Source organism: Heloderma suspectum, chromosome 10 (assembly GCF_057233095.1).
Source record: "Heloderma suspectum isolate Gila_16-S chromosome 10, 16-S_ref, whole genome shotgun sequence".
Classification (NCBI taxonomy): domain Eukaryota; kingdom Metazoa; phylum Chordata; class Lepidosauria; order Squamata; family Helodermatidae; genus Heloderma; species Heloderma suspectum.
The window spans coordinates 32,795,538-32,811,572 of record NC_139467.1 but is presented as its reverse complement, the minus strand read 5'-3'; the positions used below and the strand labels follow the sequence as shown (position 1 = coordinate 32,811,572).

General features: G+C 50.8%; 2 protein-coding genes across 4 annotated transcripts in view; one reads left to right on the top strand and one right to left on the bottom strand.

The window, feature by feature from the left end:
* Positions 1-1,830: 1,830 nt before the first annotated feature.
* SH3BGRL3 (SH3 domain binding glutamate rich protein like 3) lies at positions 1,831-7,156 on the top strand. The gene is made up of 3 exons (XM_084815807.1): positions 1,831-1,911; positions 2,912-3,079; positions 6,197-7,156. Exons 1-3 carry the CDS (start codon positions 1,864-1,866, stop codon positions 6,260-6,262), a joined length of 282 nt encoding a protein of 93 aa, XP_084671933.1. The 5' UTR covers positions 1,831-1,863; the 3' UTR covers positions 6,263-7,156.
* Positions 7,157-8,784: 1,628 nt separating this feature from the next.
* Positions 8,785-16,035, bottom strand: part of UBXN11 (UBX domain protein 11) — a 45,924-nt gene continuing 38,673 nt past the window's right edge. For 2 of the 3 annotated variants that reach the window (XM_084815803.1, XM_084815804.1), the window contains 3 exons: positions 15,038-15,108; positions 12,352-12,498; positions 8,785-10,547 (listed from right to left, as the gene is read on the bottom strand). In XM_084815803.1, coding sequence (XP_084671929.1) covers positions 10,388-10,547; positions 12,352-12,498; positions 15,038-15,108 — 378 coding nt within the window. In that variant the 3' untranslated portion in view covers positions 8,785-10,387. The remainder of the gene's footprint in view (positions 10,548-12,351; positions 12,499-15,037; positions 15,109-16,035) is intronic. The other variant, XR_014785154.1, reaches the window with a different exon arrangement.

Below are 16,035 nucleotides of genomic sequence, written 5' to 3'. Positions count from 1 at the left end.
GGAATTTGGGATTCTTTTTACAGGAGGCAGAAAGATTCCCTTCGGTGGAATCTTTACTGCCATCCTTCATCTTTGCTCATAACAGGACTAGAAAGTAGGATTCTCTGATCTTGGTAGTGCCAGCAATATGATGAAGCAAGAACTAGTAACTGCAGGTGGCAGGTGGTTGCTGACCTTTACCTTTTGACAGTGTAGTTCTCAGGTGTGCAGTGGTAGTAAGAACAGAGAACAATTTTATCTTAAACTGACAAAACTTGATAACTGAACTATTAAATACATTTTGGGGCAATCCTATGGCCGCTAGACAGTGGATCGATGGCCATAGGATATCTGGCTTTCCGGGAACCGACCTCCCCCGAGGCAGTGTGGAGCAGCCGAAAAGGGGTGTTCCGGGGCAGGCAGGGCGGAAATGCCTGTACAACACATCCAATGTGTCGTATAGCAGCCTCCTCCCCCGCTCAGCCCTCCTGTGGCTAGACAACTGCAATCGGCTGTCTAGCCGAAAATGCAAGGCACAAGAAGTGCAGAGGGAACGTTCTCCTCCATGCTTCTCCTGCCCTGCAGTGGATAGGTGATTGCTTCCGAGTTTGGAGGCAGCCGCCTATCTGAATAGGATTGTGCCCTAAGTTTTCCCAAAAAAGTTCTGAAGCAAACACTGAATTGGTTCCAGATGTGGTCATAGTGAGTACATCCATTAAATCAGTGGGACTTGGTCTGCTAATGTGGTTAGCATCATGAAGGAAGCATTTCCTTTCAAATCAGGAATGTCTCTTCCACAATAGTGGTTGCCATCTGCAATTCTGAACAAGTGCTTTTATAAATACATGCATGTTCTTAATCTGCTTTGATTAATTGGGGCACCTTTGAATGTCAGTGGAGTTTTTCATATCAGTTAAATGTTGCACCCTTAGTAAGAACATAAGAGCCATGCTGGATCAGACCAAAGGTCCATCTAGTCCTGCATTATGTTCACACAGTGGCCACCCAGCTGCCCACGGGAAACAAGCAGGACATGAGTGCAACAGCACTTTCCAGCCCATGTTCCCCAGCAACTGGTATTCAGAGGTATACTACTTTTGATACTGGAGGTAGCAAATAGCCATCAGTTCTGGTAGCCATTGAAAAACTCCAGGAATTTATCCCCCTTTTAAAGCCATCCAAATTAGTGGCTATTGCTACATCCTGTGGTAGCGAATTCCAGTTTAACGATGCGCTGTGCGAAGAAGTTCGTTTTATCTGTCCGGAATCTCCCCCCAATCGGCTTCGTGGGTTGACCCCTCTGGGCTCTCCTATTACGAGGGAGCAAAACGTCTCCCCATCCCATTCTCCTAGCCGTGCAAGATTTGGGACGCCTCTGTCATGCGCGGTCATTAATGGGTGGATGTGACCGTCGTTCATGAACCACAGTGACCCCGCACTTGGCGGGCAAAAGTCTTAGCTGGTGTTTTGCGCTTCATCCCCTCCCTGCCGGCAGACAAGCCACGGCGCACGGTACCCCTCCCTCCGGCCACAATCCTGCGCGGGCCGACTTGGGCGCGAGGGAGTTCCTGCCGAGTAACTTCCCAGAATCCAGCTGAAAGCGGCCGAGTGGGAACGAGGCGGAACCCGGCGACCCCAGCGCGGGGAGGGGGCCCTGCGCGCGCCTGCGGAGCCAGCGGCCTCCGCAGCCTCGCCGGGTCGAGCGCGGCCCGCCCCGCTCCGCCCCGCTCCGCCCCGCCCCGCATGCCCGCGGCAGCCGGCCCCATTGGTCTCCGCCATCACATGCTGGGCGGGGCTGGGGAGGAAGCAGAGCCCCCCCCCCGCTTCCTCCCCTGCGTCCCCCCGGCGGCCGAAGAAGCGAGGGAGCGGCCGCGATCGCGCACCATGGCCTGCCTGACGATTTATTGTACCTCGGTGACCGGCTCGAGGGAGGTAAGCGGCGCAGGGGGCACCGGCGGGCGGCTTGCTGGTCCCCAGCTCTCCCTCGGAGAGCCGTCCTTCCCCAGCGCCACGCCCTCCAGATGTGTTGAGCAGCACCCCCATCATCCCCCGCCAGCCTGGGCGTTGTAGTCCCAGCACATCTGGAGAGCGCGGGGGCGGCGATGGCCGCCTAGGCGCCTGGCGGCCCGTGGCGGAGCTGCTCTGCCGCCGCTCCGCGGTGCGCGCGCCCCTTCCGTGCTCCTTCCCCCGCCGCCGCTGCCGCCCTGTGCGGAGTTGGCTGCATCTCCCCCTCTCGCGGCCCGGTGGGCCGCCCTCCTGGCTCCAGACGGGCTCCACCCGTTTCTCTGCGGGGCTGGACGGCGATCCCGCTTCCATCTCCAGATGCGACGGCGGCTCTCCCTTTGTTTTTCTTTCCCGAGCCCCGTGGATGAGATGATAATTGAGAAAGCGGAGGGGAATCCGAACTGGGAAGTGATCCAGTCCGAGGGTGCAGGGTCGAGTCGAGAGCCAGGCCCAGAGCGCCCCCCCCCCCGCACCATGAATCCTGCCTTCCAGTTTGTATGCGAGGCAGGGGCTTCTTCTGCCTCTACATCAGCCTACTCCAATCGGCTGCCCTCCAGATGTGTTGGACTACAACTCCCAGCATACCCTGGCTGGGGGATGCTGGGAGCTGTTGCCCAGCTCATCTGGAGGGCACCAGATTGGGAAGGCTGCGCTACCTTGTGGGCCTGGCTGCCCCTGGATGTGTGGAATTCCTCCAGGAGAGACATTTCTACCCATTGGGCTTCCTCTGTACGCAGAGGGAACAGATCCCCTCCCGTACAAGGTGTGGCTCTTTTGAAAGGCCTGCTCCTGGCCCTTTGTTTTGCCATGAGTGATATTATCAGCATGTGTTCATGTGTGTGACCTTCCATATGTATCAAATTCTAGCACAGGGTGATTAATCTTCCCTCTCTTTCCTCATTTCCCTGCTCCTTTGTGTTTTCCACAGATCAAATCCCAGCAGAGTGAAGTGACCAGGATCTTGGATGGAAAGCACATTGAATACAACCTGGTGGATATCTCCCAGGATAACGCCCTGCGGGAAGAAATGAGGGCCAGGTCAGGCAACCCAAAAGCCATCCCTCCCCAGATTTTCAACGGGGACCATTACTGTGGGGTGAGTGGCATATAGGAGAACTTTGCAGCCCTGATAAAAATACAAAGAGCAAAAAGTTGAGCTAGCTGTACACAAGAGGTGTGACGGTGTAGTCTACGACGAGAGTTTTCTATGGGAGGACAATTCTATGAGTCACTTAGAGTGGAGCCTTGCAGAAGGATAGGGCTCTTCACATGTGCAGTGAGTGGTCTCTGAGAACCAGCTTGCATGCAAACTGGGCCTATACATATAAATAAAATAGACTTTGCTTGCACACTATCTGCCGCAAAAGAGTGGGCATACAGCTTAAGGCAGGGGTGGGCATAAAGTAGATCTAGATTTACTGGTAGATCTCTGGCTGATTTGCAGTAAGTCTCTCAGGCTTTCTGACTCCCAATACTTTAATAAGAGCAAGTAAAATTTCACCCCTCCAAAAATCCTTTGCCATGGCTGGCTTGGTGCTAATTCCTTCTCTCTCAGCCTGTGTTCCTCATCTGGAAAACAGGAGTACTAATTGATTGATTTTTTTGACCAAATTTTCATTCAGTTGTGCTGGCCAGTTTTAGAGTGAAGACTTAGAACAGGGGTGGGCAACTTTGTGGGGTCTAGGGCCATCCCCCCCATTCCCCATGGGCTGTACTTTTGCTGCCAAAATGTGGCAGCAAAGAAACCACAAAAAAACCCTGGCAATTTCAAAACAAGCTAACTTTGACACTTCTAAGTCTCCGCACTGGTTTGCTGTCAAAATGTAGTGGCAAACTGCTGATTGGGGCGGAGGGGGGAGTGTTTCTGTTGTTGCCACACCACCAGAGGCCAGGGAGTGTCCAGCCCTGATCACTGGTAGCTCAGTAGTAGATTTGTACATATGTCAGCAAATGGTTCATGGGGTGGAGTAGATAACTGACTCTGTCCCAAGCCACCATTTTGCACCTGACAAGTGGTTGGTCTAGTAAAAAAAAAAAAAACCACGATCCTGCAAACCTGAAATCTGCCCAGCCCTGGCTTAAGGAGCCCCTTTTTACAGTGTTTGAATTGATGTGCATCAGCCTTAGTTCATATTCAGAGTTCTTTAGGGATGGGCAGTGAGGGAAGGTAGCATGTGAGTCTGGCGCGTATTCTCTGCTTCCTGGTATAGTCCATACACCAAGGCTGTGTGCAAACCAACTCCTAGTAGCAAGCAAAGGCTCCCATGCAAAATTAAGAGTGTAACAGTATATGTGTATGATGCTCTGTATTATTTTAGAGCAACCTTCCCCAACCTGGTGCCCTCCAGGTGTGCTGGAAAACAATTCCCATCAGCCCCAGCCCACATGGCCGCATCGGGAGGGTACCATGTTGGAGAAGGCTGTTTTGAAGCATTGCAGATGAGCAAAGTTTGGGGCTTTAAACGCCTTCCACAAGTAACACCTGAATGCCCCCCTAAAGCAGTGGGTAGGGGGACTTCAGGTTTCCAGGATCTACTTTGTTTTTACTAGAACCCTGAGATTCACCAACTGCAAATGTAACGAACAAAAGAGGTGCACATAGGATTAAACAGTTCTGGGGCCCAGACTTGTTTTGAGTACCAGAACAGAACTACATGGAACTCAGCTGTTCCACAGAAAAATCCGTTCCTAGTTACCTCAAGCATTTTTCACTTAGGTTGTATACTTTAGGGCAGAACAGGAGTCCATTTATTTGCCCTATTGTTAAAGGATTGGGAATCGGCAATCCTTGCTGATCTGCTGCGAATCATTGAGATCTTTCTGCCCACCCCTGTTGTAAAGTAAATTGAGTGAAAAGGCTACACGGGCCATTTGTGAACACCATTTTCAAAATACTTCTACATTAAGTCACTTTGAGACTGCTTTTTGCAGTGGGAAGTGATGCATAATCATCATCATACGAGTCCCTTTAAGAAGGTGAAATGTGATGCCACCTTGCAGGGCTTGGCCTGAAATGTAGGTAGCCAATAGAGGTGGGAATAGGGGGTTCCCACCTTCCTCCGTACCCTTCTGATCACCTCTCAGCTACTGCTGCCTGTTGCAAAATATTAAACATGTATGGTGATGCAGTGGGCTAGGAGGTGCCGAAGGGGGTGGATGGCTGAGCTTATTGCTCGAGTGGCTTGCTGACAGCTGGGGAAATATAAAGGACCCTGGCCTTTAAGATAACAGTGAATCCAGAGCCAGGGCTAAGGTGAACCCTGCTCTTGAGCCTCTTCCAGATAGATAAGCAGATTCAACACTCAGAGAGCCATCAGCTGTGCCGGACAGAGCTGGGAGACCATTTGTGGTACCACAACAGTTCTCTTCCTGTCCTCCCCAGCTCCAGGAGCCCCTGAAAAGGTACGGGGAACCTCTAGAATGGGGCTTAACTTTATGACACATCCCACATTAACAACATTCAGAAGTGGCATGTTCCAGATTAAAAGGCATTTGTGGTGTCTCTTGGGAAAACTCACTTTATGCCCAGCTGATGGGATGCCTTATTTGGTGAAAAGGAGCTTGTCAGCCATGGCCAAACACCTAAGGATTGTTATACAATCGTGGCTGATTGTTATACGTCAGCCTCCCCCAACTTGGTGCCCTCCAGATGTGTTGGGACTGCAGCTCCCATCAGGCCCAGCAAGTATGGCCAATGGCCATGGATGATGGAAGCTGCAATCCACATCTGGAGGGCACCAAGTTGGGGAAGGCTGTTACTACCTAGTCAAATAAGCCGTAGCCCTCTGCCTGGGGACAGATTTCCAGTGTGGTGCTCAGGCCAAGCCCTGGAGAAATGGTGTATGAGTGATTGAGATTTGCTTTGTATCAGATCTAAAGGACATAAAAAAAAAACTCAGCTGAGGTTCTTGATTCAGTGGTTTTATCCTTGCTCCACAACTGTTTCTGTCCACACCCCCATGCTTGCTGTCTCGGGATCATGTCATCTTTGTAACGAGTTCTAAACCGTACCTGCCTCTGCAGACAGGATGTAATGACTAGGGCCCTGTTAAACACCTGTGTCACAGTCTTGTACCTTGATCAAGAAAACCATTGTGTTGGGCCTCTTGCTCCAGTAGTAAGTCATACCGAAAGAGGCTCCTAGCCTTTCATTGTGTATTGCCTTGTTCTTGACCCTGCATTTGAGTTTTCTTTTGCTTCTCCTACCTGGCAGGACTACGAACTGTTTGTGGAAGCAGTGGAACAGAAAATCCTGCTGGAATTCCTGAAGTTAGCCTGAGCATGTTCCTTCCCCAATCCTGTTTCTTCAACCGCCCCCCCCCCAAAAAAAAACCCCTACCCCTGGACTTCGGATTCTGCATTCCAAATGGATCACCACCTAACCTCGTAAGTCCTTGTCATCCTATCCTAGCCCTAGTGCAACCAAACCTCTCTCCAGCTGCCTCCGTATTTTGTTGCCTGCTTCACTCTCGGTGTGATCTCAAGAGACTTTGCACATTCCTTTGAATGCAGCCCGGCCTTGCTCCTTGTGCCTCCGTGGACAGAGAACTCTGTCCGATGTCCTTGACTGGAAGCAGAGCGTTCCCCAGTCTTTTTATTTCCTTTCTCAAGCTGAACCTGCCCTTGGGAAGAAAAGGGCGGGCTGCTGCCTCCTGTCTTATCCCTGGTTGCCCTTCAGTGTGCCGGGGCTGGCTTCTGCACTTCCTTCATTCCGACCCAGGAAGCAAGAGCAGCAGACGTCTGCTCTTCCGATGATTATTTTTCTTATAGCGATGCAAAAGCACTGCACAAGGTTGTGAGCTGAAATTCCCTTCTCTGCCAGAGAGGCGGGGTGGGCGGCTGGGTGTATCTTAAAATTATTTCAGTGCAGCTCAGGCCCTCATAGGAAAGCAGTTTCCAAGAGCATGGTGAGAGCAGATCTCATATACCATTAGTGTATTCCCACTTCCACATGGCAGTGGGAAAACTCCCCCACCTTCCTTCTTCAGGTTGGGGGCAGTATACATATGAGTTGAGGTCTATTCTTGCATCAGCTGTTCCATGCTTTCCTTTTTGGAACTCACATTTTGCAAACGTGGACCAAGTGCATTTTCGTATTTTTTTTTCCTTGCTAAAAGCAGTTTGTAAACAGCCATCTCCTCTGAGATGCTATTAAATGTTGCTAAAAACCTCCGCTGTGGCTTGGTGTGTGTGTTTTAATTGGTTTACTTGGAAGATAAAAATGGAGTGCTGTTCTGCTTATTGATTCAGACATCCACTTCCAAGCACTCTCAGTAGCTGGGTTGATCATGTTCATCATTATACCTCAGCACAAAAATGACTCTTTGCCCAAGGGTTGGGAAAGTACCAGGGCCCTATAGGTTATGCGAGAAGGGTTTGGGCGCGGTTGCCTGAAATAACAATGGATTTTTAAAATGGGATTGTGCATGTGGCAGGAAGGACAATAGCATCCTTGCAACAGTCCTGAACAAATCAAGGGGATGTGCTTTAAAAGCGTGAGCTGTGAAGATGGGGCCACTGAGCCAGTGTTTGCTGTGGCAAAAGTGCTCCATGTTCTCCAGAGCAGCCCCCCCCCCAGCCTGGTGCCTTCCTGGGGGATTCTGGGAGTTGGCTGGGGGATTCTGGGAGATTTAAGCCAACACACCTGGAGGGCACCAGGTTGGGGAAGGCTGCTCGTTACATGGCCATGCTTGTCACTAGGAAGGAGGTTTGGCTGCTGTTTGTCCCTTCACAAGCAAGAATGATTGATTCATTGGAAGGGGTTACCAGTTGGTGACAACAATATTATGCAAAAGGATGAGTAAATAATCAATTGATAGTGATCAGCAAGAGAGGAACTTACCTTGTCACATGCTTTTGCTTTAAGAAGCTATGGGTGGGGTGCCCAAACAGGAAGATAGTAAATTGGTGTCAAGTATTTATAACCGTATAAATGGGAACCGAAACAAAACGTTGCAAAACGTAGTGCTGCTCTTCAAGGTCCCATCCAATCAGCCATGATTTTTTCTAGGAGACTCCATTTCATCCTCCCCCCACCCCCTACTTTTCTTTTCTCCAGCAATCCTCATTGGGTTGTTTTGGGGTGTTTTCTCCTGCCCTTATATCCCACCACCACCACCCCCGCAAAAAAAATATTGTTTGTACTTTTGTAAACATTGAGGAATTCCCCCAAGTCCGTGGATGATTCCATTTTGACTATATAAGGATAGGCACTTGGAGAATTGAGTTTGCTATCAGTATATAGGATGGGGCAAAAAGGATATATCTAGTGGGAATATGGTGACATGGTTGAGCTCCAGAAATGGCTATTGGAGAGCACATCTTTTATTCTGGAGAGTTCCTCTGAAATTTCCCCAACCCTGGAGATGGGCAAAGGAAAACTTTCAGACCTTGTGCTGGCTTTGGAAAGTAGCAATGCATGTTGTTGTTTTCTGCAGCTTAGCATGGCTGGAAAGAGCCCCCACCTCCCTTCCAGTTTGGGAGGAGGGCAGGGGGCTTGCCCCTGCACTTATGCTGGGGTTTGAAAGCTGAAGGTGAGGGCTGAATCAAGACCCTTCCCCTCCCTCTCAGAAGAGGCAAGGTTAGGGGTGCACATGAATTTTGGATGGCTATCGTGGTTAGTCAACATTTGTGGACCCCTTGGTGTGTGTGATTTTAGTGGTTAGAAGTTCTGCATTGTGCACAGTGAGGGGTCCAGCCATGTTGGATCTGCTGTTGCGGTGATGTGCAGATCAACTGGACTGTGAGCATCTTCTCCTTGTGGCATGCAACCAGTGACAAGTAGGTGAGGCAGTCACGGATTAGTAGTGCTAACAACAGATTTTAAAGTTCAGAAAAAGCATCTGGCAAAGCCTTCACAGAACAGTACAAGTTTACAACTTAAGGCAAGGATGGCTGGGGGGGGGGGGAGCAAGTGCAGATGTTTTGAGTTCTCCCTCCATGTCAAAAAGAACCTGCATGTAGAAAGGCAGCACATCAGGGAAAAGGGTAGGTCAGTACACCACTTTGAGTGTTGTTGTTGGCAGAATTGCGGTATAATAATAAATTGACAAGCCCCTTTCCCTGCCCAGCTTGTTTTCTCCATTAAGGAGCTTTTGACATGGAGGGAGCACTCAAGTGTACAATTCCGCCCCTACCCAGCGTTCTGATATAATCCTGTGAGGGCTGAGCTCAGAGGGAGCAAGGCTGTGGGGTTAGTCAGAATGACTTGGATGTTGCGGAACTTCTGCCTGCCCCTTTTTTGGACCGCCACGAAGATCCAGGGGAGACCACCAACCAAATGCTGTAAGCCTTGTCCCCAAAGGGAAACAATAGCGAGGGGAAAAATAACCTAATGGATCTCTTCAAAGGACTGGGCCAGGCTAGCAGGAAACTAGCCACGAGGAAGAGATGTGAATTGGGCTTCGTCTTGGCCCTGAAAGAGGCCTGAGGAAGGGTGTTTCACCTGCTCGCTTAAGAACGATCGGGCTAGCTTTAACTGAGTGAGACCCACGATGAGCCACAGAAGTTGAATGGGATGTTCTGGCACTTCGTCCACGTTACAGGGAGAGAGACATCCTGCCAAGCAGTGGGACATTGCCCAAAAGGCATGGGTTGATTAGCTGGGCTCATTGTTTAGCCGCTCACAGCAGGGAAGAACTTATAGCTTCTATGTAACAGAAAAATGAATGGGGCTCTCCCAGAAAGAACAGCTGGATGGTTGGACGCCCGGGTCCTCTTCTCCTTTGGGAAAGGCAAAATGTTTCCCATTAACTCTTCCATTATATGGATTAACGGGCCTGTATCACAAGTGCACACAGACCAGCTACTTGGTACATCCCATTTCTGGACACCCTCACTAGCTACAGAAATGGGTGGAGATCACCGAGGGGTGCACCAGTGCAGCACCTTGGAGCCGCACATCGTACAAGCTCCAGTTTGGTGATGAGTTGTGCAGACACTCTGCCACGGCAGCAAAACCGCATGCTAGCACCAGCAGTGCAGCTGTGCTTTCCTTGGAGCAATGCCCTAATATTCCTGGGAAGAGCCTTGCAAGGGGCGGCCTCATCCTTTGGATCTGTGAAAACTTGCTGGATGTGGCAAACTGCACCTGGGGCTAAAATCTACTCCACTCAGGATAGGTAACAAGCAGGAGACTGGGGGGAATCTCTGCTCAGTCTCTTGACTGCATACACCTAATTTCTTCTCCCTTGTTTACCTATGGAGACGAGAATAGCCATGAAGGCAGGTTGGAGCCCAATGTAGGTGGAAAGGCAAGCCTAAGCCTGTTTCTGGGTTGGACCTGTCCTAGTTCTATCTGAGCATACCTGTCCTCTCACTGACTGCAGAGGCTGTCTAGCGAAGAAGATACACTACTTTCCGTCTGAGCGGCAGCCAAGCCTGATGAAACATTCACTGTGAACGGTTACAGTTGTTGCCCTTGTGATTTTGTCGACGGGGCCTTTTTCCGCAGGAGAAGGGAGGCATTAGGGACCAGCCCACATTCCTCCAGGGTCATAGAGTTGTCATTATACACCTGATGGGGGAAAGTGCTGAGGATCTCGTATGGTTCCACTTCTCTTCCCCTAGAAAAGAGCAGAACGGTGCTTGAAAGTGAGCTGACTTGGATGTCCGCAAATACTTGGAGTGTGGAATGTAATGCTTTAATGTTGGATGTACACTTTGGATGTGAAATTCGACTTGAAAATTCAAGTGCTTTAGACTTATTAACAGCTCTTCACCGTTTTTGTTTTCAAGGGGCATCAAATACCAAAGGACATCAAGCTGTCAAATGCTAAAAAAAAAACACTTTATGCCAACTATCCAACCATGAAATAAAGTATCATTGCCTATCAAATATTTGGTGACTAGGTGTTAAATACTCCAGCTTCAGAGAAGATTTAAGGTCAACATTTGCAGAGGGTTTTAGGAAGCAAACTCATTTTCAGCTTTACTGTAAACTAAGAGACTGCATGACAGAAAAAACTATCCCACTGCAGGCGGGTGTAAGGAAGAAAAGGGCAGCACACCACACCACATATGATTCTTTAAACCAAGGATGTTGAACCTCTTTCAGTCTGAAGGCTGAATTCAATTTCAGAGAATCAATGGCTGTATTCTGGTGGTGGGCGGAGCCAAAGGCAAAATGGGGAGGGGCCCTTACTGCCAGCAACAGCCTTAGCTTAAAGCCCTTACTGCCAGCAACAGCCTTAGGAGAAACATTTCAAACTTTTAGAATAGGAAAAAGGCTTCACAAAAACTGGGAAACTACCAAATGATTGGTGGGCTTGGGGCCTGGGGAAGGGGGCATGACCATCTGAGGAACCCAGGTGGGGTGGAGGTTCGATTCCCCTGCTTTAAACTGCAGTCAGTAACAGCAAGGTTTTCCAGGATCCTGAGTACTCCATCCCTTACCAATAGCCTTGTCCCTGATGATCTCATGGCCCCAATAAGAAAATCGAGAGTGATGTTGAAGTGGAAGGGAGCTAACATCACGAACATAATATCACTATCACCTCTACTGATTGACCGGGTTTGCACGATCACGGAGGAAGAAATAAGCTACGGTGGCTCATTCCTTCCCGCCCCTGGTGGGATTTGCATAAGTACCCTCAGAAGCGCAGCCAGGGTGGCTTTGTTGCTGTGAGTAACAAGCCACCCAGAACCCATCAGCTATTGTAGGGTTCAGGGTGGCTTGTTACCCACAGCAACAAGCCACCCTGGCCAGCTTCACATGACACAACAAGCTGCACTGGCGGGGGAATTATGCCAATCCCCCCCTGGCACGCGTGGGAGGCGGAATAAGCCACCATGGCTTATTTGCCCTCCATGATGGTGTTTACCGGGCCATTCTCTACCAGGTTCAACGGCATGGCTGTGAAGAATGTGGAAGGGGTCATACCGGAGGAAAGTCATGGGGACGGCAGGTGAGGAGCAGGGAGCAACACTGTGGAGAGCAGTCCTGAAGATGAGCCAGGAACCCAGATGCCTGGATGCGACAGATCAACTCCTCCACCAGCATGGGATATTAAGCACAATGCAGCAGCCTGTCTTGTCCTTCCTCCAAACCGGAATGTCCCTCATAACTCACAGGCCTTTTATTTTAGTCCCTAGTTCACAAACATTTACTCCCCGTACTGCTTTGTGGAGCCCCCTTCCTCCCCAATCCTGCAACATTTTTTTAAAAATGTAAATAAATGGGAAACTATGCAGATGCACACATTTTCGTTTCAATGTGCGTAACAGTGACCACAGATTTGGGGGCTGTAATTGCAGAATCTGAGGTTGAAGTTCAGAGAACAGGGAGGGAGCTCATTTTTCTCTACACAATGCCAATGTCGTGCCACAGAGCCACTGCTTCTCAAACTTTGCTAGAACGGTTGTTCGTACCTGCTCCGGGCAAGGTGCTGGCGCAAGTCTCCAATCGTCTCTGTGAACAGCATTTTGATGACGTACGTCTTCTCCCCATTCTCTGACTTTATCCGAAGAGTCGCGATGCTGGGGTCAGATGCCTCCTTTTTCTTGTCCCCTCCCAATCTGAGGGTCAAGAGAGGCCAATGGGAAGAACCAATGACTTCTTTGAAGAGGCAGAGAGATGCAGGCAAACTGGAGGTGTGATTGGCCCCTTTGAAAACAGGTTTGGCTGGGTACCAGACAGTGGAGGCTGGTGGCGCCAATGTCTGTGGGGCGGTGAATCTGCTCCAAGTTCCAGTCAGAACCCTGAGTTTGCACCTTGGAGAGCTCCTTTGGGGTTCTGACTGAAACCCAGAGTGGATTCACCGCCCCACTGACATTGGAGCCACCAGCCTCCTCTGGTACCAGACAGGAAGAGCCCAGCTATGAGGAACCAGGGTGGTTCCTCAGTGTCTATCTCTTTTTCATACAAATAAAAATCCAGAGGTTGTTCTCCTAAGACGGGTGCAGAACCTCAGGCCCGGAGGCCAAATCTAGCCCTCCTCAGATGGCCACGCCCCCTCTCCCCCACCCTCCAATCTTTTGGTGGTTTCCTGGCTTTTGTGCAGGTTGTGTTTTTTTTTACCATTCTCAGAGGCTGAAATGCCTCTCTTACAGCTAATTACCGGCAGCAAGAGCTTTAAGCTAACATAGCCTGGTGTCTTGGCCCTGCCCCTTTTGCCTTTGCCCCGCCCACCACTGCATTACGGCCCCTGAAAGTGTCTCCAAAATGGAATTTGGCCATCGGGCTGAAAGGCGTTCTGCACCCCTGCCCTAAGCCATGTTGGGGGCTCTTCAGGAACCCACCAGGGGATCCTCTGTATGAAAAATCAGCACTGGCCCACAAGCTTCCCTGAAAGACAATTTGTCCATCACTACCAATGATACTAGAGAAGTGTTGGATTTTAGAGTTGGGAGGGACCTCAGAGGTCATTTAGTCCAGCCCCTGCTCAATGCAGGAATATCTGTCCAGTCTGCTTAAATAACCCTAGCAAAGGACAGCCCACCTCACAAGGCCATCTATTCCACTCTCAGGCAGCTCCTAGCATTCTCCTCATGTTTAGCTGAAATCTGTTTCCCTGCAATCTCCACCCATTGGTCCTAGTCCTGCCCTCTGGACCAACTGAGAACACGTCTGCCCCATCTCCTGAGTGACAGCCTTTCCAAGATCTGAAGACAGCATTCCTGTCTCCCCGTGATCTTCTCTGGAAACATGCCTCTGCAGGAGAGGGCGCTGGGTAAGTTCCAGGTCACCTGCTCGATTCGCACAAGGCGAGGAGGATGAGGCCTAGTAGGCCAAGCCAGTTCCCTACATTAATGGAGCACGTCCCCTGCTAGAACTGCCCCCCAGAATCTTTGGCAAAGTCACAGCAGTTCCATGGCAGACACACATGGGGGTCTCTTGGCAGGTGAATCAATGCGAAAAGTGTTCGTTGGGCATATGGAGCACTCTCCTAGAATGACAGCTGCAGCCTACACGAGGGCAGTTGCCCCACGTTCATGAGCTGCAAGCCGCCTCTTGGGTCGTCCTTTGGTTTCTGGGGTGGCTATGGAAACCACCTACCAGAGATGATAACGGCAGGAGCGATTCCCCCATTCCTGCCCATGGAGCGGAGTGGGGAGGGGCTCCTCACAGTAGCGCCCTTCCTTTCCCCATGTGGGCCTGATGCTGGATGCACTGCTATCCTTCCTGGTGAGCCGAGGCCTTCCCGCACCTCACCTTCATCCGGTGGGCCACTGCAGCCCTCCACTCCCCCGGTGTGCAGAATGTACTCAGCCAAAGTCGAAGGGGCGCATAGAAGCCCGGGCAGCAGGGGGCCACCGGATGCATCTCGGTGGGAGGCGGAGGCCAGCGTGGGACAGCGAGCTCTGCAACACATGGCAACGAGGAGGCCACCGCATCCTGCGCTCTGCAGGCGGAAGGGGACAGAGTCTGATCCCTGTTCTTGCTGGCAGGCTCACATATCCCAAGAGGGAAGGAAAATGAGCCGAGAAACGCCTGGCAGGGAAGCGTGGGAACCTACTTTTACCGAGTCAAACCACGGGTCCATCGAGCCCAGTGCCACTGACTTTGCTTGGCCGCAGCTCTCTAGGGTCTCAGGCCCGAGGTCGCTTCTGCCTCCTGCTTCATCGCTGCCTTTAACTGGAGGTGCAGCAGACTGAACCTGGGAACATTCAGCATGCAAAGAAGGAGCTCGGCTGGACGCCGAGTCTGAAAGGTGCTGCTGATTCTGCTTCCGCTCCCACAGTGGTGGCTGGGGGCCTGGGGCCCATGGAGGCTGGTGGGGCGGAGGACAGGGCGGAAGACCACGTGTGGCCCTTGGAAACATGTGGTTGTGGGGGTATCGCTCCGCCACAATTGGATCAGGAACAGACAGGGGTTCACTGCCCCATTTGCCCCAAATACAGAGCCACCTCTGAGCTCCCTCCAAATGTCATAACAAGAAATCCGCAGGTGAAGCAGGAGAACCTGATCCCATGCTTCTTTACCCAACCCCGCAGAAAGGGCACTGAGTGATTTTGTGATAAACACTGAACAAGTCACGACAGCTTGCGGAGGCCTGCGTGACCAAGGCTGCTCGTGTGAACAGAACAAATGGCAGCGGGGTTGTTGTCGTTTTACCTCTTCTTCATTGCCGCAAGGCTGGGCGTCTCCACCAGCACCACTTCATGGCTTCGTGTTCCACCCGCGCCCTGGAACCAAAGAGGGAAATCTGTGCCCAAGGTCTGACTGTCCTGAGAGACATCAGCTCGGACTAGGCTGTCCTGCTCCCGCCATCAGACCCCCCAATCTAGTGAGGGAACAAAGCTGTCTTTATGAGTCACATTTAGAACAGAAGAAAAAGGTTCTCTAGTATGAATTACAATGTCCAAATTCAGCCCCTAGATCAGGGGTGAGGAACCTGTCACCTGCCAGATGTTGCTGGGCTGCAACTCCATCATCCCTGACCATTGGCCATGCTGCCTGGGAGCTAGAGTTCAACATCTGGAGGGCCACAGATTCCCCAGCCATGACCTAGATCATTAAAACTTTTAAAAGGGATTTTAAAAGAAAACAGATTCCTTTCCATGAATATCCAGCATCTCTGCCAACCAGTCAATTCACATTAAACCATAGACTGAGATGCCAAGACTGAGGGGTGGGGGATCAAAGGTTGCTTTTAGAATCGCATGTTACCTAGGGGTCAGAAATGTTTGCCCCTACCCCAACCATGAAGCACTCCAAGCCACACAAAGGCAGGGCCTGCCGTATTCTGCTCTCCTGCCTGTCTTTTCTGCTGGCTGCGAAGAACTAAAATGGCTTGCTACAGACTTCACAAGGCCATCCTCAAAAGCTAACTTTGGCTTTAACCCCTTAGTCTACAGCCTAAGTACATGCAACAGTACATTCAGGTACTGGGCAGTATAGAAATGTAATAAATAAATAAGCAAACAAGCTGCTTTTGCGCACATTCGCCTTCCACCATTGTCCGTGCCTCTCGTATCAGCAAATGTACAAAACTGCCTTCTTACGAGTCAGACTAATGGTCCAGCCAACCCAGTGCTGTCTAGGCTGAGTGGGGGTGGACCCCCAAGGTCTCCCTTTCCCACCACTTGTAACTCAAGACGCCAAGGACTGAA

Coding starts and splice junctions, on each gene's coding strand:
- SH3BGRL3 (XM_084815807.1), top strand. CDS start 1,864: ATGGCCTGCCTGACGATTTATTGTACCTCGGTGACCGGCTCGAGGGAG. Junction 1,912..2,911: donor CGGTGACCGGCTCGAGGGAG/GTAAGCGGCGCA, acceptor TGTTTTCCACAG/ATCAAATCCCAGCAGAGTGA. Junction 3,080..6,196: donor ACGGGGACCATTACTGTGGG/GTGAGTGGCATA, acceptor CCTACCTGGCAG/GACTACGAACTGTTTGTGGA.